Here is a 24,016-nt window from a genome sequence, read left to right on the forward strand (position 1 = left end):
AGGGGAAGACGAGGGCAACTTCTCTTGAAGACACAAATTAGAGGAAAAATGGAGGGAGTGGACACCATGAAGCCAGAGGCTGCCAGCGGCCCGGCCATTGATGGCCAAGCCTTTCCTCTGCAGAACTCATGACAGGATTGCTTGGATTCATTAACCCCACTATGGCTGGGCTTCTCCAGCATCTTCCTTGGACTAAAATGCCCTGCAGTCTCTGCTTCCAAGAAAAATACATTTTGTCTCGGGCAAGTGTCTTCCGCAATTGTTGCAAAACCTGAGTACTGACTTTTTGGATGACCCAAGAGTTCGTTGCCTTAGCCCCCGCCCCCACCCCCACCCCTCATCTGTTTTCAGTAAGCTGCAGGGAGGGACCAGCCCAGCCTAAGCAGATCCCTCCCTCCCTTTCTCCCTCCCTCCCATCCCTCCCTCCCTCCCATCACACACACTGCCTGTCAGGATCTCTGGTCGCATCCGGCAGGATTTTACAAAAGGTGCTGCTCAACTTCACTCAGGTACACGCAAGGCCTCATTTCGGGAGAGCTGCTTCAGCCCTCTGCCCTACTCAGAGACAAGCACAAGTTTCTGCTAGAGTGACCTTTCTCCGGGCTCAAAGGGAGTTGGGAAGCCGTTTCCTCCAGCACCGAGTTCTCTTCCATGCCCTGACGCAGGGCAGATCAGCAACGGTCCTTCCACGTAAGCTAATCCCAGTTTGTCAGAGAGAAGGTTCAAAACACAGAAAGAGCCACTTCTTTCTATAGAAGGCAGAGGCCTCTCCCTGCCCAAACACTGTGCAAAGTCCCCTTCTCATCTTCATAAAACACAGGCCAGGTAGGAACCGGTGGCAGCAGATGCCTCTGTATCAGAGGACCACAACTGGGAGTTCCTACTACGGAGACCTCCGTTGCCCCCATGGAAGAGGAAAGAAGCCACTGGATTGCACAAGGAGGCTCATCCCGTTTGACATGTCCACACAAATCGGGCAAAGACCAGCAGCTTAGCCAGATAAGCTGGCATCAATTGCTACCTCATCCCCTGTAACCATGTCTTAACACAGGCCCAGCACAGGGAGAGGGGTTCTTGTTAATCCAACCACCAAAGTCTTCTCCTTCGCGCACTCCCAGGATTTCAAATTCAGGCTGAAGGTAGCGTGGGGGTCTGCATCTCCCGTCACGCCAAGACAGAGCACACAGATCAGCTACAAACAGGGCCATTGTGTGCCATTTGTTCCTCCGGGAGGCAGCGGCATTCACAATAGCTACGTGGCAAAAGCTCCAAACATCAAACACCAACCATCCAGGTAGGCTCTGGAGGAGAGAGGAACTGGGCTGTGATGTAGATACGGAGTGGGGAAAGCTTCGACAAAAGGGGGCTCCTGGAGAACACTGTTTGACCACTGACGTCTCAGTGCTTGTCCATGGCCAATGTACTCCCGTTGGCCTTGGGTTTAGGCTTAGACTTGAAGGAAAAGCGCTTGATGAGGCGCCGAGAGAAGCTGCCAGATTTTTTCCTGCCAGAGGAGCTGGCACCGGCATTGGGCAAGTCATCATGAGACTGGCTGAGCCCGGCTTCTTTCTGCTTGTTCTTCCTCCGGAAGATGAGTTTGGTGCCACTCCGAAGGAAGTTCACTGCAGCGGGAGAGAGAAACATGTGAACATCCAGGGAACTCTGCCACATCCCATGCCACCACCCTAGCTTCTCCGACGCCAAAGCAATGGGTTGAAGCTCTGCTGAGGTTCTGGGCACCCCCTGGGCACACACTCAGCCTCACCTTTGTGATCTTTCAAGCTCCTGGTCTCCAGAGCACCTGTCGAGCCTGTTTCGGATTCCACATCCTCCAACGAGGGCCTTTCGGAGATGTCTGAGCGCGTCGTCTCATCCAGCTCCCTTTGGGCAGAGTATGAGGCTTCCAGCTGCTGAGTGGCATCAGTGATGCTGTGCCCATATTCAGATATGCCAGTCGCAATGGAGTCATCCTGGAGAGTGGCCTCCAGCGAAGCAGCGTAACCAAGGGAGAGAGCCATCTCGTCTTCAGCAATTGGTACCTGGGGTCAGGTTGGGTTGGTGAGTGAGAAGAAGAGTTTGGATTTGATATCCCGCCTTTCACTCCCTTTAAGGAGTCTCAAAGCGGCAAACACTCTCCTTTCCCTTCCTCCCCCACAACAAACACTCTGTGAGGTGAGTGGGGCTGAGAGACTTCAAAGAAGGGTGACTGGCCCAAGGTCACCCAGCAGCTGCATGTGGAGGAGCGGAGACGTGAACCCGGTTCCCCAGATTACGAGACTACCACTCTTAACCACTACACCACACTGGCTCTCAGTGTGACCACTACACCACACTGGCTCTCAGTGTGTCAGAAGAATGATCCAACAGAAGCCAAAAGTAGTCACTGTCTCCCTGTCCCCACCCTCTGATCGGAACCACCTCTTCCACCCACTTCATCATTCGGGGCTTCCTAAGAAAGGATGGCTGAATCCAAGCAAGTAGATAAGCAGTTACCTTGGAAACTCCTGAGATGATCAGTGTACTTCGCTTTGTCGGGGTCTTTTTGGCAGGTTTATTGGTCAAATCTGTCAGCTGCCTGATTGCCGTCTCGGCCACTGGGTCCAAGCCATTGGACACATGGCTGCTTCCTGGAGGAGACACAAACACAGAGATATGCATAGATATATGAGAGTTATCGTATTGATTTATGGGGCAAGTGAAAAAGGTGTGGAAGACCTTCCTTCTTTGCCACTCCTACTGTCTAGAGCAGGGGCTCTCAAACTTGGGTCCTCCAGCTGTTGTTGGACTACAAGTCCCATCATCACTAACTAGCAGGATCAGTGGTCAGGGATGATGGGAATTGTAGTCTACGAACAGCTGGAGACCCAAGTTTGGGAAACACTGGATTGGAGGTCCAAACTGACCGGAACAGATGTTGAAGTGTACCCTGTTTTTAATATACAAGGTGAGCCAGTTTCTGCACTCTGTTTTCACCCCATCTTTCCTACAAAGGATTTCAGGGTGGTGTATGGGGCTCTTGCTCACTCCCTTTCTCCCACCCCAATTTTATCCTCTGAGCAATCCAAGTAGAGGATTGCAGAGGCGGCGGTGACTGGCCCAAGGTCACTGGGCCCAAAGGACTCTTCAAGCATTCCCCTGGCACAAGGTGGGGCAGGGAAAGGGACGCCACTTGGCCTAATCCAGGGGTCAGCAAACTTTTTCAGCAGGGGACCAGTCCACTGTCCCTCAGACCTTGTGGGGGGCTGGACTATATATTTTTTTGGGGGGATGAACTAATTCCTATGCCCCACAAATAACCCAGAGATGTATTTTAAATAAAAGGGCACATTCTACTCATGTAAAAACACGCTGATTCCTGGACCGTCCGCGGGCCGGATTTAGAATGCAATTGGGCCGGATCCAGCCCCTGGGCCTTAGTTTGCCTACCCATGGCCTAATCCTTGCAGCTCTTTGTAGTGTGGTCAAGGACAAAAAAATGGCTTCCTGGTGACTTACTACTACTGCAGGGGGAAGAGCTGGGACAGCCATTTTCTGGAAGCATCGTGGTCACTTTCTCTGTCACTTCCACCTTCGATGGAGACCTTGAGGGTGAATCTGGGCTCCAGAAGAAAAGGGGTGCAAAATCAGCAAACCACGTCACAAGACCCAACAGATGCTTCACACACACACAAACAAACACACCCTTTCCAGGTTTTCTGACAATGCGGTTCACTTGCTGGGGAGGTGGAAGACTCCCTGCCCTGATAGAACTCAGGATCCAGTATCCTCAAAGCAGGCGTGCAGTTATACGCCAGAGTGGTACTGCTGCACAGGATCCAATATCCAAGGGAATGCAGGGACTTCAAAGCAGAGGGGTTGCTATATAACCCAACAGCCCTGAAGGAAGCTGGCCATTTCCATCGGGAGAAACCCTGCCCACCATGTATGTTTTGCCTGAAAGCGTTGGATGAACTTTAAGCCAAGGCTCATGAGTGCTCTGCCCCAGAAATAGATATCCACACCAGGGAAGAGTAAAAGCAGCGAGGAGGTCCTTCAGTCTCTCACGGCACTTGCTGCCAAGTGCATCTCCTTTACAAATTGGTCACCAGCTACATGCTGCATCTTTCCAGATCCTGGAAAAGATGCTCTGTTTCCACACAGGTGTTACTCCCATCACTATGGCCCATTTGGCAAATAGGCTGGGTTCATAATAAATGGCTGGGGCCTCTCTAGCAACTGCAGGTCCCTCTTGGCTGCCTTTGCCGTTCCAGAGGAGCAGACAAAGCAGCACCACTGCACTTGTGAATGCATTAACACTCTCTCTCTCTCTCTCTCTCTCTCACACACACACACACACACACACGGTTGTGCACACCCTAAAAGAAGGATCCCCTTACCAATCTTGCAGTCCATTTTGGGCCTGGACTGGATGGTGGTGACCGTGGTGACGATGGTCCCGTCAGGCATGATGGTGCGGTCCATCTCAATCTTTTTGGTGGGGGTGATGCTGGTTCGCAGCGAAGAGGCCAGCTGGAGCTCCGGCAGTTCCTGATAGAGCAGCTGCCAAGAGAGCCAGATGCAAACCCTTCAGACAGACAGGTGGGGTCACATGGACACACACCAGAGTGGGGGTGGCACTCAGCACAGCAGCTCCCCATCAGCAGAAGCAGCTTCCCTCCAACAGCGGGTGATCTTCTTGCCCCAGAACAAGAAGAGACCAGTACCCCAGACCCTGCCTGCTTTGCTCTTTCTGCAGACAAATTGCCTGACATAAAGTTGGCCTGGCCTTGGGAGAGGGATTTGCATGCAGAACAATAACAACAACAACAATTTTATCATTTATTATTATTTATTGAATTTATATACCGCCCTATACCCGGAGGTCTCAGGGTGGTTCACATAAATTATTTATATCTATATTTATGTTTATATTATTTATATTTATATGCCACCAAACTGGTAGGCAGCTGCGAACAGAATACTAAAAACACAATGAAACATCAAACATTAAATACTCAGGTTTCACTTGCAGCCTCTCCAGGCATTGCTGAGAGAGACCCTGGCCCTGGCCCAAAATTCTGGAGATGCGCTGCCAGTTAGTGTAGGCAATATGAGCTAGATGGACACAAAGGTCTGACTCAGGATGAGGCAGCTTCCAATTGGTTCATTGCGAGACAAGGGTCCGTGCCTCTCAAGGGACTGTGGCAACATCAAGGAAGGAGGCTGGTGCCTGTGGCTAATGGCTCTGAAGCAGGGGTGGGTGTGGGCGGGGGACCTTCCAGTAAGTTGCAGCTGGACCACCAACATCAGCATACAGAATCTCAAACTGAAAAAGGGAAAGCCCTGCAGAGGCCGCTGGTTATTCTACTCCAGAGATTCCTGCATGGAGTTCTTGCCCCTTCTGCCTGTCACTTCACACTTCACCTCCAGTGCAATGGCTGCTCCTGCAGGCAGCTTCCTGACAGCTCCGGGGGTCAGTGCGTACTGCTGCTGTCCCCGTGGCTCTTTGGAGGGAGAGTCCAGCGGAATAGTGGCAAATCCCAAGAGCACATCTGCAAGAGAGTAGCAACAAAGAGGGAACACAAGTGGAGATTCTCCTTGGTTCCAGGCGCTGGCAGCAGCCCATGCTATGCCAACTTAAATCATAGAGCATTGTAGAGTTCAAAGGGATCCCCAGCGGTCATCTAGTCCAACCCCCCCAAATCACTGATCCCTTCTTCCAAGTCAGTCTCCAACCTAGCTGCTCCCACTGCCCACTCATCAATATCTAGCCACCACTTCTCAGTGTCCAGCCAGCCCCTGACACCTCATTTGAGAGCCGCCACCAGGCCCAGCAGCCTTGGCCACCCACAGGTCACAGCAATCTTCAGCTCCATGGCCGGTCCCAGAAAATACTTACCTTCTCCAGAACTGCTGCTCCCAAGCACACTCAGCTTCAGCTCTCTGCTCCTCGGCCCAAGCTCCCTGTCCAGGCACAAGAAGAGGAAACAGGCATAATAATAAATAATAAATTTTATTTATATCCCACCCTCCCCAGCCGAAGCTGGGCTCAGGGCGGCTAACAACAATAAAATAATACAACATTCTAAAATCATTCTAAAAACTGCATTCAGCAGTTTAGAACGTTCTCCCTCTGCAAAACACGGGCTGCCTTTCCCATCCTCAAATTTGAGATCCATGAGTAGTGCTCGCCAGAGTAAGAGGGGAAACGGAAGAACACCATTTGGGGACAAAGATGAAGGTATGCTCTGTTCCCTCTGGGTGGAGGTGCTGAAGGGAAAGCACCGAAGTGGTGCAGCAGGACACACAATCCAAGGAAGCTGGCTGCAAACCATGGATGGTGCTTCCTACTCCAGACAGCGCTTGGGTTCTGGCCAGCCAACACACCCTTCCCCAAATACACAAAAGAACAAGAAAGTGCTGCTCCTTACAGAACGAGCTTGTCCGCCCACTCCACTTCGGCTGCAGGGCTGGAGCTACTGGCTGGCACCAGCTTCGTCCTCTTCAGCTGCCGAGGGCTGTCCAGCTCTGCCACGCAGCACAACTGCCCACTTCCTAAAAGGGGCACAGAGCAACATTAGGGTGAGGCCATGCAGACACCTGATAAGCCCTGGGAGGGGCTGCCCAGAAAGAAGCAGCAATAGGGGCCACTCGCTGAGCATCACCATGCTGAGTAGGGATTTGTCTGCCCAGCCCAACTCACCTGGATTCCCACCCAGATCTTTGCACACCTTCAGCACATGCACGGCGGACTGGAAAGGAAACCCCCACTCCTAAAGTCACCCATCCCCTGAAATCTGGCTCTCCCTTCAGAGTCTTAACCCTTTGAAAAGCTCCAAGCAGGTGGCTATGTAGTGATGCTGCTTACAGGATCGCCTTAACCCCTTGGCAAGAGGCCTGCTTGGTTTTGCAGGTGAGAGGATGCAGCCAACGTTGGGTCTTCACACCTAGCCCAAAGTTGGCCAGGATGCTCCATGCCATGCCTTCAAACACAGGTGTTCACTCTCACCCTGCAGAGCAGCCAAAGGCCTGGAAACATTTCCTGTTCCTGCATCATACCTCGAGTCTCCTCAGAGCCCAAGTGCAGAGCTCGCAGATGCTGGAGAAGCAGCTTGGGCACCACTGGAGCAGCTGTGCTGGATGGGGACCCCTGGGAAAGTTTATTGCAGGACACCTGAGATAAACAAGGAAGGAAAGCACATGAGCAGGGAACTACTGACACATGCAGCCCCAACTCTCTCAAAACATGAATGGGGACCTGCAGAGGTGGTTGGACCACAATTCACATCACTCTCGATCATTGGCTATCCTGGCTAGGCTTGATGGGAGCTGGAGTTCCAAAACTCCCCATCCTTGCTGTAAAACCAAATGGATGACAATAAATGCCAGCTACATCCGGGTGTGTGAATAAGAATAAATAATAATAATAATAATTTATTATTTATACCCCGCCCATCTGGCTGGTTTTCCCCAGCTACTCTGGGCAGCTCCCAACAGAATATTAAAGGTAAAGGTAAAGGTACCCCTGCCCGAACGGGCCAGTCTTGACAGACTCTGGGGTTTGTGCGCCCATCTCACATCTATTGGCCGGGGGCCAGCGCTGTCCGAAGACACTTCCGGGTCACGTGGCCAGCGTGACAACGCTGCTCTGGCGAGCCAGAGCCGCACACGGAACGCCGTTTACCTTCCCGCTGGTAAGCGGTACCTATTTATCTACTTGCCCCCGGGGGTGCTTTCGAACTGCTAGGTGGGCAGGCGCTGGGACCGAGCAGCGGGAGCGCACCCCGCCGCGGGGATTCGAACCGCCGACCTTTCGATCTAAAAGCACAATAAAACATCAAACATTAAAAACTTCCCTAAACAGGGCTGCCTTCAGATGTTTTCTAAAAGTCAGATAGTTGTTTATTTCCTTGACCTCTGATGGGAGGGCGTTCCACAGGGCGGGTGGCACTCCTAAGAAGGCCCTCTGCCTAGTTCCCTGTAACTTGGCTTCTCGCAGGGAGGGAACCGCCAGAAGGCCCTTGGAGCTGGACCTCAGTGTCCGGGCTGAACGATGGGGGCGGAGATGATCCTTCAGGTATACTGGGCCGAGGCCGATTCCAAAGTCCCCCACTCATACTGGGCTAGAAGGAAGAGTCCCCTCACTCAACAGCAACACACCAATGTGGGAAAGATCTTTACCGCATTGCTGCCAGCTACACAGGCCTTCAGATTCACCATCATGGCAGGCTGAGTGCTGACGACAGAGTCCTCAATCAGGTCCTTTATGGTGGACAGGTCCACTTTCCCGTCATTCTCCTGGATCACAAAAATAAGGTCAGAAAACAAGCCCAGAAGGTGGGAAAGACTGCATTTCTTGTAGAGAATGTCCCCCCTTTACAGGAAGGTTAAAAAGCACCTGCAGCCAAAGGGAGGCGTCACCCTCTCAAGACTTCCACTGAACCCAGGAAAGGAGCTTCTATCAAGTGTTCCATATATATATACTCTCTCTCTCTGTCTTTCTCTCTCTCTCTCTCTCTCTCTGTCTCTCTCTCTGTGTGTGTGTGTGTATAAATTTTTAAATTAAATTTTCTGTTTTACAATTTAAAATACTATTTTAAACATCCTTAAAGTGTCAATGGCTCCCCTTCTCCTCTTTCCATGGTTCATTTTGCATATCTTAATCCCTGCACATTTTACTAAAATAAAACCATTCAGTATTCCACTGTTGTATCCATCAAAACTTATTTACACTGTTGAATTTATCTTAATGCTGCCAACATTTTCAAGTGTACGCATTTCCCCCATATATTCAATAAACGTTTTCCAAACTTCTCTAAACGTCTGTTCTTCTCTTATTCTATATGTTAAATCTGCAAGCTGCGCCCTCCACTGACCCCAGGAAAGGAGCTCCTATCAAGTGTTCCTGTAGCACCAGCCGGGTGTCGGGAGTTATAGAATACAAAGCTTTCATTTGATCACCCCAACGCAGCAACGCAGGTCCTTTCAGGGGCGTCCTGAGCAGGTTGCAGAAATGGCCCCACTGAAAAGCAAGGCAAGTCTGGCAGCACTTTCCTATGTAAAGGTGTCTCATGTTATGGAGAAGCCACTTTTGCTCCCTCTGAATGTAGCATCGTGTTCAGCAAGTAAGCCCATGTAGGTTTGCTTGAAAGACAGGGACATATGTCCACCCTGCTGGAGCATGGAGGTGAGAGCCCAGGACAAGCTCGGGAGTGAGTTTGGTTCTATTACTGATGGCTTGAATCAGAGTAACAGATTTTCAGCACGCTGCATGTCTTCATTAGCTGTCCAGAAGTGGCTGGTAGGTGAAACCAATTAATTCTAGTTTTGTCCCCATCCTCCTCCCTTTTGAGCTCTACAAGAGGCCAAGGAGGAGGAAGCTGACAGCCAATGCTGATATTTGTAAGGAAGAAGGCAGGCAAGTGGGGGCTGGCTGAAGGCAGAGTGAAATGGAGAAGGCACCCCCCCCATTTGCCCTGATGGAAAAACATCCACTGCTTATCACTGCTGACTATTTGTGTTAAGAGCAATAGCGCTTTGCAAAGGGTCACCAATCAGCTTCTGCATAATCTGTACTTTTAACTTCCCTCTGACCTCGCTGGTTACAATTCTAGCCCCCCATTACCACTGGCACCACCACTCCCCCACGTGTATATATATATCACTGCAGTTTTTAGGAGAAGGCTCCAGGCACAGAATGAAGTGGGATCTAGGTCCTTAAAGCTTTCGGCATAATGAACTTGTTGATTTCGCCAAGTTGCTTTGCTGCTTCTGTTGCAGTCTCACTAGCCTTGCACACACGGTAGCCAAATGAGGGGTGTGCCACTGAGCTTTCTCTAGCAGGAGGGAAGAATTCAAAAGCAGCCATGTGTGTGGAATCAGGACCAGTGGAGTCCTCTGGCTCCCCCTTGCAGAACAGGCAAGTGTGACTTTCCACCCAGCAATGCTCATCTGTTTGCTCACTTCACGTAGCTGGAGCCTTGGAACGACGGACAGGTTCAGCTCTGGTCTGTCTTTGAATGCCCAGGATACCAGCAGCCCTTCATCATGAATCTCCTCCAGGTGGATCTCCAACTGGCCCAGGTTAAAAAAAAAAAAAAAGGCTTATCGTCATCACCACCACCATTATCTGCACAAAGATATTTATACCCACCTATTTTGTATAATCTGTAGGCTGGCAATATTCATCTAAAACCACCCAAGTAAACAATATCGCAACCCAAGCTTTTATGCAAAATAGACTTAAGCAAAATAGGCAGAGGCCTCTACCTGCAGACCCGCCCAGGCACAAATCCTGCCAGTAGCAGCCTCTGCCCACAATAACTCAGAGGTTGGCCCAGGGCAAACTCTCTGGCAGGGGGGAAACACAGGGTGGTGGAGTGGGCAGGGGTGGGAAGGAGAGAAAGCCCCGGCCCCCAGCCCCACAGTTACCTGGGCCTGCAGCACAGCCAAGGTGACGTGATAGGTGTCCATGGAAACGGCAGCTGGAGACTGCTGAGTGACTGAGACAGGGAACTGCAGGGTGCTGGCAGAAAGGTGGCAACACAACATCTGGAAGGAGAGACGGGAAGGGAGAGACGGTCATTGTGCCCAGCTGGAGGGCCAGCCAGAAGGCAGGTGACAAAGAGCAGCAGGCAGGGAAGACGGTTCAGGGGAACAGTCAGGGGTCTGTTGTTACTACTACGCCCAGTCCCAGACACCTCCATTTGGGCACAACTAGGGTCAGCTGGTAGGGGGAAATGATTCAACCTCCCTTATGTTTTTATATGTGCTGGAAGCCGCCCAGAGTGGCTGGGGAAACCCAGCCAGATGGGCCGGGTATAAATGTTATTATTATTATTATTATTATTATTATTATTATTAGGGAAGCTTTTAATGTTTGATGCATTACTGTATTTCAATATTTTGTTGGAAGCTGCCCAGAGTGGCTAGGGAAGCCCAGCCAGATGGGCGGGGTATAATTAATAAATTATAATTATAATTACAATGATTTTCCAAACTACATCACTCTCATTTTATACGTAAACATAAACCCTGCACTCAAGCATGTGGCCTTGGAAGGAACACCTCTCCCCCACCCCCATTCCCCCTTGCATGCTTATGGTGCAAAGTGGGGGACACTCATTCTCTCCACAGCAAATGTGTTTCCCCTCATGCCTGCTGACAATCATGGGTTCTTTTCTGATTTCCTGCCCAGATTCTGCCCTGGTCTTCCCCATGTCACGGCAGGAGCTTCCAGCCTCTGCTGCTGCGGCAATTAAACATTCATGCAAGACCCACTGCCTAGATCCTGCACAGAACAGCTAACTCTTCTTTGATCACCTGTTGACCGCCGCGTGTTTCTTGTGGTGCTCCTTGGTATCTTTCCTTCCCTGTCGCTTTCACACCATCTCTCTCTAATCACTACTAACTTCTCCTTTTGGACCTTTCCTGACTCCTCCCTCCCTCCCGGTCCCTGGGAGTGGGGGTCTTAAACATCACTAACCACAACTCAGCCCTTCACGCAGTGAAATGCGTGAAGCCGGGAGGAAAGTTGGGGAAGCAGTTCATTTGGCCATATACAGAGTGCACTCCCATAGCTCATGCCCACATGCCTCAAACTATGGGGTTTTCTGTGGCTCCATACTTTGTTTTATATATATATTTATTGATTTTTTAACATATCAGTTCCAACAGTCATACAATAGATCTTCTCATCTTATACGTTTTAGACTTCCGTCAACACCTCTGATGATTTTTCGTTCTTTATCACTTATTCTGCATTTCTTAATTTCTATATTGCATTTAATTATCCTTAACTAATAATTCTTTTCATAGTCTTTCTTGTAATATTTCAAATAATCCACCTTACAAAACTTGTTGCAGTCCTACTAGCGTAATCTGTTCATCACAATTACTTTTCAAATAGTTCATATATTTACTCCAGTCCTCTAAGAATCTCTGATCCCACAGGTTTTGAATCCTTCCTGTTAATTCATCTAATTCAGCATAGTCCATCAACTTCATCCTCCATTCTTCTTTCGTCGGTAATTCTTCTTGCTCTGTACTTTGAGGGAGTCATCGTGTTTGACCTTCTCCAAAATATTCCCTTTCAGATTCTCTGCCTCACAGCCCCACTGTCTATGGGGAATCCTTTTCAGACAGAGGGCCACACATTCCCTTCTAGGCAGCTGCTAAGGGCCACATGCCAGTGGTGGGTGGGGCCAGAAGAAAAGTGGGTGGAGCAACAGATGTTATTTTGACTTCCATGCAGTAGGCTTGCTTCCACACATACTCAAACATACCCCTCTAACGTCCACCCAGGCAAGCAACAGGCAAGAAACAATACTCAAGGAGGGCATGGAGCAGGATCTGTCAGGGGTGTGGCCTAGGAGAGTCCCAAGGGCCGGAAAGAGAGGCCTGCAAGGGCCACATTCTACCCATGGGTCTGAGGTTTCCCCTCCCTGGTCTTGGTTGAATGTTAGACTGGTAGTTTTCAGCAGGTATGTTTTCATCTGACACTGAAAGTGCCAAGAGCATCTGTCAGGAGATCTGTGTAGCTCCTGAGGCTGCCAAATCTTCCTGCTCATACTAAACAAAGTTGGGCAGGCCCAACGCAGAAGCCCCTTTAAGCGGCCACAATTTCAGCAGTGCAAATTAACACAGGAATCTGCAATCCAAAAACAGAGCCTGAGCATTGCAAAGAATGGCAGGAAGAGGGCAGCGCAGCTGTCTGGATCAGGGCAGCTTTCCAGTGGTTTGGTTCTGAGCACTGAAGGCCAAGGTGAAGACCGGCTAGCAAATAAATTCCCAATGGCTTTCGCTGCTCCCCCCCCCCCGATCTAACATTGTGCTCCCCTCTAAAGGTGGTGGCAGGGAAAAGTAACAGCACAAGGATCAGGATGCGACAGCAGCAGCCTACCATACTGCGTTCCGACTGGTCCGTGCATGTCACGTGGTCAATCTTGACAGCCGGTAGTTGCTGAGGACTCTCCTCAAACGTAATCTGGACTGAGCTCTGGGTCAAGAAGAAAAACTTGTTACTCCCCAGGCTGGGAAACCCCAACACAAATAGTTGAAAATGGGTGCATATCTACAAGGGCAAAGCAAGCCTTGCCACACCAGCCATGGCACAGGGGATGGGCAGAGGCATTTCACAAGGCTCACGGACTACCGAGGAATCCCCTGCAAGCATCCAGATGTTGCTGTCCTCCAGCTCCCATCAGTCCAAGGCAATGTGGCCAATGGCACTGTAGGAGTCTGGCAGCATCTGCAAGGCCACTGTTTCTCCACCTCTGGCAAGGACTCAGAATTGACTTTCAAGCCAGTTATTTCCAATTCTCACTCCATAGAGAAGACCCTAGTAAGTTGGACCTCCCCACTGAGTTATAGTCCAAAGAAGCTTGAGAACCCCCAAGGTAAAGGTAAAGGGACCCCTGACCATTAGGTCCAGTCGTGTCCGACTCTGGGGTTGCGGCGCTCATCTCACTTTATTGGCCGAGGGAGCCGGCGTACAACTTCCAGGTCATGTGGCCAGCATGACTAAGCCGCTTCTGGCGAACCAGAGCAGCGCACGGAAATGCCGTTTACCTTCCCACCGGAGCGGTACCTATTTATCTACTTGCACTTTGACGTGCTTTCAAACTGCTAGGTGGGCAGGAGCAGGGACCGAGCAACGGGAGCTCACCTCGTCATGGGGATTCGAACTGCCGACCTTCTGATCAGCAAGTCCTAGGCTCTGTGGTTTAACCCACAGCGCCAACTGCGTCCCTTAGAGAACCCCCAAAGGAAGCATCTAATAATAAGGCTTTGTATTTGTATTGTATAACTCTTCAAAATGTTCAAAGTGCTTCACATACATTATCTAGTTGGACTCTTTACAACAACCCTGTAAGTTAAATCTGTATTATTGTCCCCCCACCAGGTGCATTTTGCGACTGGCATGAGTCCAATTGCAACCACCTGGAGAACTCTGGATGCCAGGTTGACAGCTGACATTTCCATCTGGCTGACCCTTCCAGCTTTCTTAAACAGCTAAGCAGAAGAGCTTATTTATTACATGTACATCCTACCTTTTCCACCAAGGAGTACATGGTTCATGCCATGCCCCCTTTCCTAGTTAACCCCTACAATGACCCCTTGAGGCAGGTTAAGAGGCTGTGATTGGCTCAAGGTCACCCAGTGAGCTTCATGACTGAGCGGGGAATTGAACCCTGATCTCCCAGGTCCTAGTCCGACACTCTAACCACTACACCACCTACGGGGCAGCTCTATAAATCAAGCAGGTAAATAAATATGGTGAAAGCAAAATGTCACTTAGAGAAGGGTCTGAAATATTCTCCTTGAAGCATGCATTTGTTTTATTCTAGATTGTTTTATTTGATGTTTTAATGTGTTGTAAACTGCTTTGGGATTTTTTTTCTTTAAAATATAAAGCAGTTTAGAAATTAAATGAATAATAATAATATATCACCACAAAAACACTCGGTTGTGGTGTCCATAACCTAGGTTTAAGATGCCATTTGGCTATTCACATATATCTGAGTTTCTAACACTGATCTCCCCCCATAATTCAGTGGGGGAAAGGAGAAAACTTGACTTCACTGCAGAAGTGAGAATGAAACAGGAGAATTCCAGATTCAAGTGGTCCTGGGGCAGAGGGAGGGAGGACCACACAGGTTGCGACCATAGTTTCTGGCAGGGGTTGCGTGCAGCTGAATAGAAACACAATGGGGAAATTTGGCAGGTGAAGCTTCCCCCAGATGTAAGCAATCAGCAGTCTGTGCGATTTTGACCCAATAAGCACCATGCAGAACACTAGATCAGGCAGCCCCGAATCAATAACTCCTCTAACAACAGACCTGCAGTGGTTGCTTGTTTGGAAAAAGAAGAGATTGCTGTGCCCTGCTGGGCAGTTCCTGGCAACAAGGCAAAAGCGAAGGCAGGAAAAAAAGAGTTCTGTGCTTCACAAGCAGCAAGGAGAGTTCCCAGTTTGCTGCAGTTCCTCCTCTCAAGGTATTATTTACTGTGTGCCCAGCAGCCAAGGAACTGCTGTGAAAGCAGCACTCCCCTCCATTCAAATCTCAGATCCGTAGGCTGGCCAAGGCACGCAGGTTAAGCAAAGGCAGAGTTGCCATGGGAGCCAGGGGTGGGGGGGAAGCTGGCCCAGCGAGTGGCAGCACAGAGGCTGCCTCCGCACTCGGCAGGACCCTGGCAGTCACGTTGGACAGTCTCTGAGCAACTAGAGGCGAGGAGAGACTGGCTGGCTGGCTGGCTGGCTGGCTGGCTGGCTGGCTGCTGCCCTCCAGTTTGTTGAAGTGCCCCTTTCTCTGAACGCTGGGATCCACTGAGGCGGATCCACTCACAGCCTTTCTCTGCTGCCACCAACTTGGAGAAGGAAGCCTCCGCTCTCATGGCTGGGACTCTCCCCAAACAAGCCTTGATCTCCAGGAAGAAATGCAAACATTGGTTGCTGGCAGTGAATTCCACTCTGCAAGAGGGCTTACTGTGGCAGCCCCAAGAAAGCAGCTTAGCCCAACCTGGAGCAAAACAGGTTTGGCTGGTCAGGTGCCATTGCCCTGCAGGGAGAGCAAGGGAAGGCCGCCCTGCCCCCAGTCAGAGGCACTAAGACCATCACCTTCCTTGCCAGTCCAAACAGACGCTGCTGCAACCTTCCTCCTCCCTCTTCCCCGGCCCATTGAAGCACACAGCAAGGAAGGGCAGCTCTTCCCTAGCCCTTGGGGTTATTCAGCTCTCTTGTTGATCCAGCCACAAAACACATCTCCGCCAAGGCCTTCGGGACAATTCCTGGATCCAGAACAAACTCTTGGTCCTTAGCAAAGCTGCCTTATAATGAATCAGACCATTGGCCCATTTAGCTCAGTGCTGCCTACACAGACTGACAGCAGCTGTCCAGGGTTTGAGGCAGGGATTCCCTCCCAGCCTTACCTGGAAATGCTACAGTACCTGCATGAAAACCCCGTGCTCTACCACTGAGCTATTCAGGCCTTTCAGGCCATACTCCCTTCCCCATCAAACTTTCTGCAGGCATCTCCCAAGACATCCCTGCCCAGCTCCTCCCGCTCATTCCTCCATCTGCTTCCAACAACTCCACCCATCTGGTGGCCCTCAGAGCACCTGTATGTTCCTTCTAATCCTTCATCATGATGCACTTGTTCTATATGGCCTTTGGCACCATCCCTCAAGTCCTCTCCTCCCCTTCTGAAAACCAAGGTCATATAATTGGAGACACAACCTCCTATCCATGAGTTTCACTTCCACCTTGTCTTCAACCTTTAGCCTGCCCAGGTCCCTGCCCAGAAAGACTCCACAAAGCACCACAAACACTGAGAGCATAACAACCAACAACCCGGGCAGGTCTCCCTAGAGAGACACATGTACACCTTCAAAGAATGCTTAGACATGCCCCACCCCAAAAAAATCAGTGCAAGGTTGTTGTGTGGATGCAGACTGAAGCATCCAACAGCATGTGTGCATCAGTAATTCTGTTGGTTTATAAAGGCCGAGATGCCTATAAGGCAAGCATCTCTTTTTCACAAGGTTTTGGCTTCCCTGGGATTAATCTTCCCCCAACCAACAACGAAATAGACATTTATATTTATAGTATGCCACGCTCTCTGGGAGAGACCAGCCTCACACTGGCCGCCTGATTCCTTGACAACCTTCTTCAGCATAACGTATTTATTTCTAATTTCCAAATGTCTTTCTGCATGACTGCATCATTAAATATCAGGGTGGAAAACCATACAAATAATCACGAAAGTGACTGGCTAGTTAAAGAAAAAGAAAGAAAAAAATGTGAACAGCTGCACAGCATAATAAAGCCAAGAGGCGCATGGAAGTTAGCAGCATAAATGCCTGCTGAATCTCTGCTGGAAGCATGTTCCCAGCTCATGGGACAAGTGACACTAAATGCCTGACTTCTGATTGAGGCTGGTTGGACCTGTATACCGCGGGGGACAACTATAACTGTGCTCCTGCAGATGATCAAGCAGTGATACAAGGGCTGAGATGGTCCTCAAGGTATGCTGGGCCCAAGCTGTTCAGGGCTTTGTGCATCAACACAAGAGCCTTGAACCTACCTAGGTAGCTCATGGGCAACCAGTAGAGATATTTTAGCAGAGGCGTCACATGCTGTCAGCCACCTGCCCTCACCAGCAATCTAGTCACTAGCTGGAGTTTCCAGACACATTGCAGTAATCCAGTCTAACGCATGGACTACAATGGGTATCAGGAGGCTTCAGCAGCTGTTTGCTTGCCTTGTGGAGTGGAGCACATTGTGACCAACTTGGTGAATCCATGACTTTTTGTGTGGAGCGGGGGAAGGGGGTCTTGTGACTCTTCCGTAAGCCAAGCAGGTATAAAACCCAGAGATCCATTCTGGAAGGGAAGCACCTTGGACAGCAGCCACCTCTAGCCTCCAGGTTTCTGAGGGCAGTAGCTCCAGGGCACCACTCCTCAACTGGCACAGAGGGCACAAGATCAATCGTGAGCCTCCATTCTCTCCAAACGGTGCCTCTTGTGCCAGCTCACAACTAGAAAAGGCCTAGAGATAGGTAGGAGGTTTGGATTTGTTCCGAAAATGAAAAGTCATGGAAACAGAAACTGGGTGAAGAGAAGGCTACAGAGGATGGCAAGCATGCAGGGCTATTGGGGTCTCTAAGCCACAAAGCCCCTAGGATGGAGGAAAAAGCAGCCCAATCCTGCCCTGCTCCAGTCAGCTCTGAGCACCATCAAATGACTCACGCAAGTTCTCCGAATTGGCAAAATTCAACGACATTCTGACCAGGGCAATTAAACACTTTAAAGCTTGGAGATGGAAGTTAAGTCAAGCCCTTTTCATTGTGGCCAGTAGAGGTCTACTGTCAACCTTACCATGATCCTTATCATGTCCTCACAGCAACAGAGACATGCCGCCACGTATGTTGCCAGCTCTATTTTATCTCACGTAAACTGGCTCAGTATTAGGCAGCTTCCAATCTGTCCATCATCTGCCCCAGTACTGTCTCTTTTGACTGGCAACAGCCCACCGGAGATGTCAAGAGCTGAACCTGGTCACCTGGTGAAGGCCAAGCAAGTGCTCTGCTACCACTGAGCAACGCTCCTTCTCCAAAGGGCACAAATGGTGATCCCTGGACTGCTCTAACAAGAGAAGGAGCAGAAGCCACCATCTAAAAGAAATGTGAGAATTTAACACAAGAGAAAACAACCGTAAGATGCCATCAGGGCTATTTTTCTAGAAAAAGAGTTGCTGGAGCTCACCACAAACTTCCTCCTTGGCAATCCTGGTAAGAATGGCAATCACGCTCACCTGAGAAGTGCCAGAGCTGAGCTCCGGCTGAAAAAAAGCCCTGGATGAAATAAAAATGCAAGCTAGGAAATATACAGTTGGTTTCTAGTATGGTTTCATTAAAGCCAACAAAAATAAAAAACTGGGAACATGAAAAATTATGAGAATTGTAAACCCTTTACTATTGGATTGATGTGCCTGGAAAGCACAGCAATATCAAGAGAACCAACAAAATCTAGAACTCTTGAATACTCAGAATATTCAGGAAGGGCCAGAAAGCCTGCAGAGTATGACCCAATATCTAGAAGTAAGGTTTCTTCTTAACCCTAATTTGGCTGTGTAGGGTTCCCTGCATGCCTTCCAGAAATGCTGGGATGCACTGTCATCTGAACAGGATGCTTGTGAACAACAAAGACTGCTATTTCATGAGTCCCAAGAATGTGATTCCCATCTGCTTGGGCAGCAATAATGCTTTAAGTCATTAAAATATGAGCAGGAAAGATGACAGAAGTTCGTTGAGTCAGCTGTCTGTGGTAAATCACTGGAAGATGTGAAGCCCGATGCCTCAGTCCCAAAACAAGGAACTTCACACTCCCAAATGCAAAAGGAGCTTGGCCTCAAACAGAATGGGAATGGCTCTTGCTGTCTCCTTCCTGCACATGCTGGTGGAGAATTAGAGGGAAAGGTTGAGGCAAAAGACGTAGAATCTTAAGTCTAGTGCACTGGGAAATGCTAAAAGGGAATGAGAGGTGGGAAGGGGGGAGAGGAAGAAGAGTTCCACATACATACACATCTTTTCCACCCAGCACATTTTTAAGGATTTTCATTTGCATGAAACTAAAAAATTTAGCCGCCCTGAGCCCAGCTTCAGCTGGGGAGGATGGGATATAAATAAAAAATTATTATTATTATTATTATTATTATTATTATTATTATTATTATTATCCAATTCTCATTAGCTCTCTCTCCCCCCAATCATCCCAGGGTTTTTGTTTTTTCCATAAAATAGATTTCTGTATGGCTTCTCTACAATTCAAATTGCTAAGAGGGGAAAATTGTGACATCAGAAGGAGCTAAAAATAATCCTATCCAGAGGGGACCTGAGATCAGTTGCCTCCAAAAGAACATTTATCCCAGATTCCTCTTGGATTTTCAGAGGGAGAGAGAGAAGTTTTCATCACTGATTGCACAGAGAAGGATCCGGCCTTAAGCCCCTCCTTGCTCCCCAGATGAAAGATCATCATAATCATTGCAGTCATTGTGGATTAGGCGGGGGGGGGGCAGCGGGTTAGAGAGAAAAAGCTTCTTATTAAGAGGCCAGAATGTTTTCAGTGGCAAATCACCAAAGCCCATCAGTACTCTGCTAAAACTGAATTTCACCTATGTTAAACGAGAGGGCTTGACAGGTAGTACAACTGATTACTCAACAGTGTACAATTCCTATTCCTAAACACGTCCTTTTTTTGTTTTAGCTTATTTTGATGGTTTAAAATCATCCAGAGGACACAAAGGAGGTAACTCCAAAGAGCACAATATGATCAAATACCAAAGGAAAGTAACCAGTCTAATTTAAAACCATGGAAAAAGCTGGCATTGAAGAACTCTCAGGATCAGACTTTGGACAGCCTCCGGAGTAACAGAGCTCTGCAGGTGTTGAGAGTGCCCTGTGGTGCCCTTGCCATCTGGATCCAAGGCACCAATGATGGAGACACTCTCAGATAAGCAGAGATAACAGCAGCAGCAACATCAGCAGCTGTTTCTCAGGTACAGAGCACTGAGCTCCCATTTAAGCTCTCACCATCATTCATCAGCCCTGTCATTGGGGAAATTTAAGCAACGCCAGCAGGATCCTAAGAGGCCTTGAGCAGAGCAGCCTCCTCTTTGAAAAGAAGCTCCACAAACAGGGTTGGTCCCTTCTGGAGACCCCCCCAAGCTTCTGCCTATCCTGAAAAGCTGGAAGAGTTGCACCACTATCCTGGAAACTGGTTGCCAGGCATGGAATATTCCAGCTATGCCAAGAGAGCCCAAGCAGACCCGCAGGGCAGGTTCTTGGGACCACAGAGGAAAGACCACAGAGGAACTGGGCTTAGGATGCTCTTTAGCAAAATAAAAAAGGGGGGATGCTTTGGTGTATCATATTTGTCAGCTTCCTTACATAATATCTGTAATGAAAAAGGACCCCAATACCTACGTGAGGTTTGGTCACATGAAACCTGCTTGTTTTTGAGACCACAGAAGCACCTCACAAAGGGCAGGAAAGGCTCCTGCCCGGTTTCTCACGCTGATCAGCTGACAGCTTGCAAGCGTGATTAGGTTTCCGCCCTGCCGCTGCAAAGGTCATTACTGGTTGCTCTTTCAATCTGGCTCCGGTTTAAAATTCAGATCTTGCGGAAACAGCTAGAGCTGCCATCTTTATTCTATTCCTTTTGCTTCTAATGTTGCCTCCCACCCGTGAGCTAGTCATGCCTGCTCCCTTATCAATCTACTCACTCTGGCTAGTTATGAGCAGATTTCTCAAGTAGGTGGGTGTGAACCTAATGCATATCCTGAGTTCTTCCAACAGGCTTCCAATAGGCTTCACCTAAGAGGATTTTTCTGCCTGGGAATCTGTCTAGTGCAGGAAACCATGCATATAAACCATAACATATTGATATTCTGTTGTATATGGTTACAGAAGCATAGAACCGTAGAGTTGGAAAAGACGCTGAGGATCATCCAGTCCAACCCCCGCAATGCAAGAATATGCAGCTGTCCCATACAAGGATTGAACCTGCAACCTTGGCATTCTCAGCACCATGCCCTAACCAACTGAGCTATCCTGTGTGTCCAAGAAAGGCATTTATGGCTCTCAGCCTCTGTACAGGTAGCAGAACAGAGAAGCGCCTGTGACGTGCTATGGAGCACAGCAAACAAATTGGAATGGGTTCAGAGGACGCCAAAAAAGATGGAATGGAAAGCAAGTTGTCCCCTTAGGAAAGCTTGAAGGAACAAGGTAGGATTAGCTGGGAGAAGAGAAGACTGAAGAGGGGGAGGAATATGGGAGTACGTACTCTTCTTGCAGGCAAGCGGCAAAGACTGGCCTTCTCTGCAGCTCCAGAAGGCAGGGCTAGACGGAATAACCTTACATTACAGGAGGGGAGATTTGGGCTGAAAACGAGGAGAACCCTTTGGATTGTAAGAGCAGCTTGGAAACAGAACCAGCAACCCTGGATGGGTGGCTGGGCTCTCTCCTGCTGGAAGTACTTGAACAGAGGCCACCCAGGGAGGTGGGTGCAGCAGCTCTGGATTTCCAGCACTGAAGGAGTGGTGCTGGAAAAGGTGTCCCTCCCTAGTTCTAGGTACACAAAAGACTCCCAAGGAAGAGTCACCAACTCCCAGAGGTCACCATTACTCCAGTTTTAGAGATGGGGAATCACAAGTTGGCCCACATCTACTATGCAGGTTTATGATGAAGCTGCCCTGCGCTGGCTTAGACTCATTCTCTCTATCAACATATTTGTAGCCACACCAAATAGGGCGACAGGAATGCAACAGTATCAGAAGACAGCTTGCATTTCCTTTAACAGGATGCTGTGTGCGATGGGTGCTGGGGCAGAAGAGACTCAGCAAGAGAGGGAAGACTCACACAGAAAGCCTTTGGTTGGGAAGGGGGAAGATCCAAGCGAAGACTGAAGCAGAAAGCCCTTATAGATACAGGACCTTCACCCCAACACCGCCACAAAGGAAGGTGCTTTCTGTCCACACACAGCTGGGAAGGAGCACACCTGCTGCCACTGCAGTTTTCCTTTGGATTTGGTATCATTTACATTAAACAAGATGCAAGTGAAGGTTTCAGTTTGCACTGGGAGGAGTCAGCCTGGCCTCTTGTACATGTACATACCAAAATGCCACTGCCCAGGCAGCCAGGAGAGTGGGGTGCCTTCCCATTGTGTTAATATGCCTTCTTGAAGAGCAGCTCCCCGCCCCCGCAAAAAAGGAAGATGAACCCAACTCCACCTTGTTATCAGTGCAATGCTCTTTAGTATAATTGCAGTCTTTGTATTTTGCCCTTGTTTGCAAACTTTTGCCACCCCAGAAGGAATTGCAGTGACCTTTGGCTGATGTAACGAAACGCTTGATTATGTTGTTTACAGAAACACCAAGGAAGAGGGTTTTGGCTCCGGGAGCCTGCCAGCTGGAGTCCCGGCACCTGCAAGACTGAGAAGCCCAGGAACTTTGATGTGCAGATCCCTGGAGCCGCCCCCACCCCAAGCAACCTCATGCAAGCTGATGGCACAAGCATCCCTTCCCCCCCCCCTACTTCTTTAGTGGTGCCAGAGTCAAACCGGTTTACTCTCCAGGAAAAATCAGGGCTGACTTTCCATTTATTGCCACTTAATTATTTTTTTAAAAAAAGCATTTCGAAATTAGAGGAGGGAGAGAATGCGCGAAACCTTTTATACAGCAATCGGAAGGGAAGCAGCTTTGGGGGCTTTTAGGGTCCCCAAAAGGAGAAAGGAAAGGCACATACAAGCAAGAAATAAAAACTTTCGCCTCCCCTCCCTCTCCGAAGGACAAGACCACCTAGAGGCAAAGCGACCCTGCCCCGGTCGTTGCTGCTGCCCAAACCTCTGCGGGAAATTGGCCTGGCCGGGGTGGGTGGACAGCGCCGGCGAGGAACCTGCTGCTTTGCACAGGGCAAAATGCGGGGGCGGAAAGGGAGCTCTTGGCGAAGGCGGCGGTGGCGGCGGCGACAGGGCAGCTCCTTGGGCAGAAAGTGGACCCCGCACCGCTTTCGTCTTTGCTGCTGCGTTTGGCTCTCGGGCTGAACCACCGGCAGGACTGGGGACCGAACTCTGAACACGTGCAGAGCGCCTCCCTCTGGGATCGGGTGCCACCTCGCGCAGGCTTCAGCCCGGGACGCCCCTTTCTCCGCGGGGTCCGGCAGTGCCGGGAAAGAGCAGGCAGTCGAGGAAGGCTGGCTCGAAGCCCAGGTGGCTCACCTGTCACCCTCTCGGTGTCACTCTCCGAGGGCGCTACCCAGACGCACCGCTTGCCCCCTCTCCACGCCGGGACCCCCTGGGGCCAGGCAGCCAAGCGCCTGCCCCCGCAGCCTGGGGAGGGGGGAGGGTGCTGCTGCCAGGAGACCCCCGTCCCGCCCCCCGGCCTTGCTTACCCCGTGCCGGCGGGCCTGCTCGTTGAGCGCTCTCAGCCAGGCTCGCTGCCAGTTCTCGCGGAAGGCTCGGAAGGCGAAGAGCGACGCCAGCAAGCCGCGGGCCCCCGCCGCCGCCCCCTCGGAGCCGGCCGCTTCCCGGGCCGAGCCCAGGCGCCGCAGGGATGCCCAGAGGCCGGCAGCCGCGGTTCGGCCCCGCGACGGCAACGGCGCCTCCTTCTCCGGCCGGCGCCGTCCTCGCCACAAGCCGCGGGCGAACTGCAAGAGCCAGGCCGAGACCGTGAGCAGCGAGGCGGCGAAGAGCAGCACCAGCGCCGCCCAGCCCAAGCTCAGCCCCGGCTCCGGCTCCGGCTCCATGGCGGTGGCTCACGGGGCGTCGCGGCACATCGCGCGCTCTCCGGGGCAGGGGCGTCGAGGAAAGAGAGCCGCTTCCTGCCTCCTTCCGCGCCGGCTTCCAGCTACAGGGGGAGGCGCGCAGCGCTCTCCTTCCTTCCTTCTCGCCTTCCTTCCCGACCGTGCTGGGCGGAGCGCGTTGGAGCTGGAGACGAGCTGCCCTCGACGGCCAGTAGCGGCTTAGCTGGGCAGGGCCAAACGCT

General features: G+C 50.4%; 1 protein-coding gene across 1 annotated transcript; it reads right to left on the reverse strand.

The window, feature by feature from the left end:
* Nucleotides 1-428: 428 nt before the first annotated feature.
* On the reverse strand, nt 429-23,924 carry C2CD2L (C2CD2 like). The gene is made up of 14 exons (XM_082200419.1): nt 23,424-23,924; nt 12,881-12,976; nt 10,411-10,530; nt 9,943-10,053; nt 8,161-8,277; nt 7,039-7,153; nt 6,411-6,534; nt 5,879-5,943; nt 5,404-5,531; nt 4,377-4,539; nt 3,496-3,594; nt 2,494-2,627; nt 1,766-2,039; nt 429-1,622 (listed from the first exon to the last, which is right to left on the reverse strand). Exons 1-14 carry the CDS (start codon nt 23,775-23,777, stop codon nt 1,399-1,401), a joined length of 2,124 nt encoding a protein of 707 aa, XP_082056545.1. The 5' UTR covers nt 23,778-23,924; the 3' UTR covers nt 429-1,398.
* Nucleotides 23,925-24,016: the final 92 nt, after the last annotated feature.

This window comes from Podarcis vaucheri (genome assembly GCF_965113315.1).
Source record: "Podarcis vaucheri genome assembly, chromosome: 15".
NCBI lineage: Eukaryota > Metazoa > Chordata > Lepidosauria > Squamata > Lacertidae > Podarcis > Podarcis vaucheri.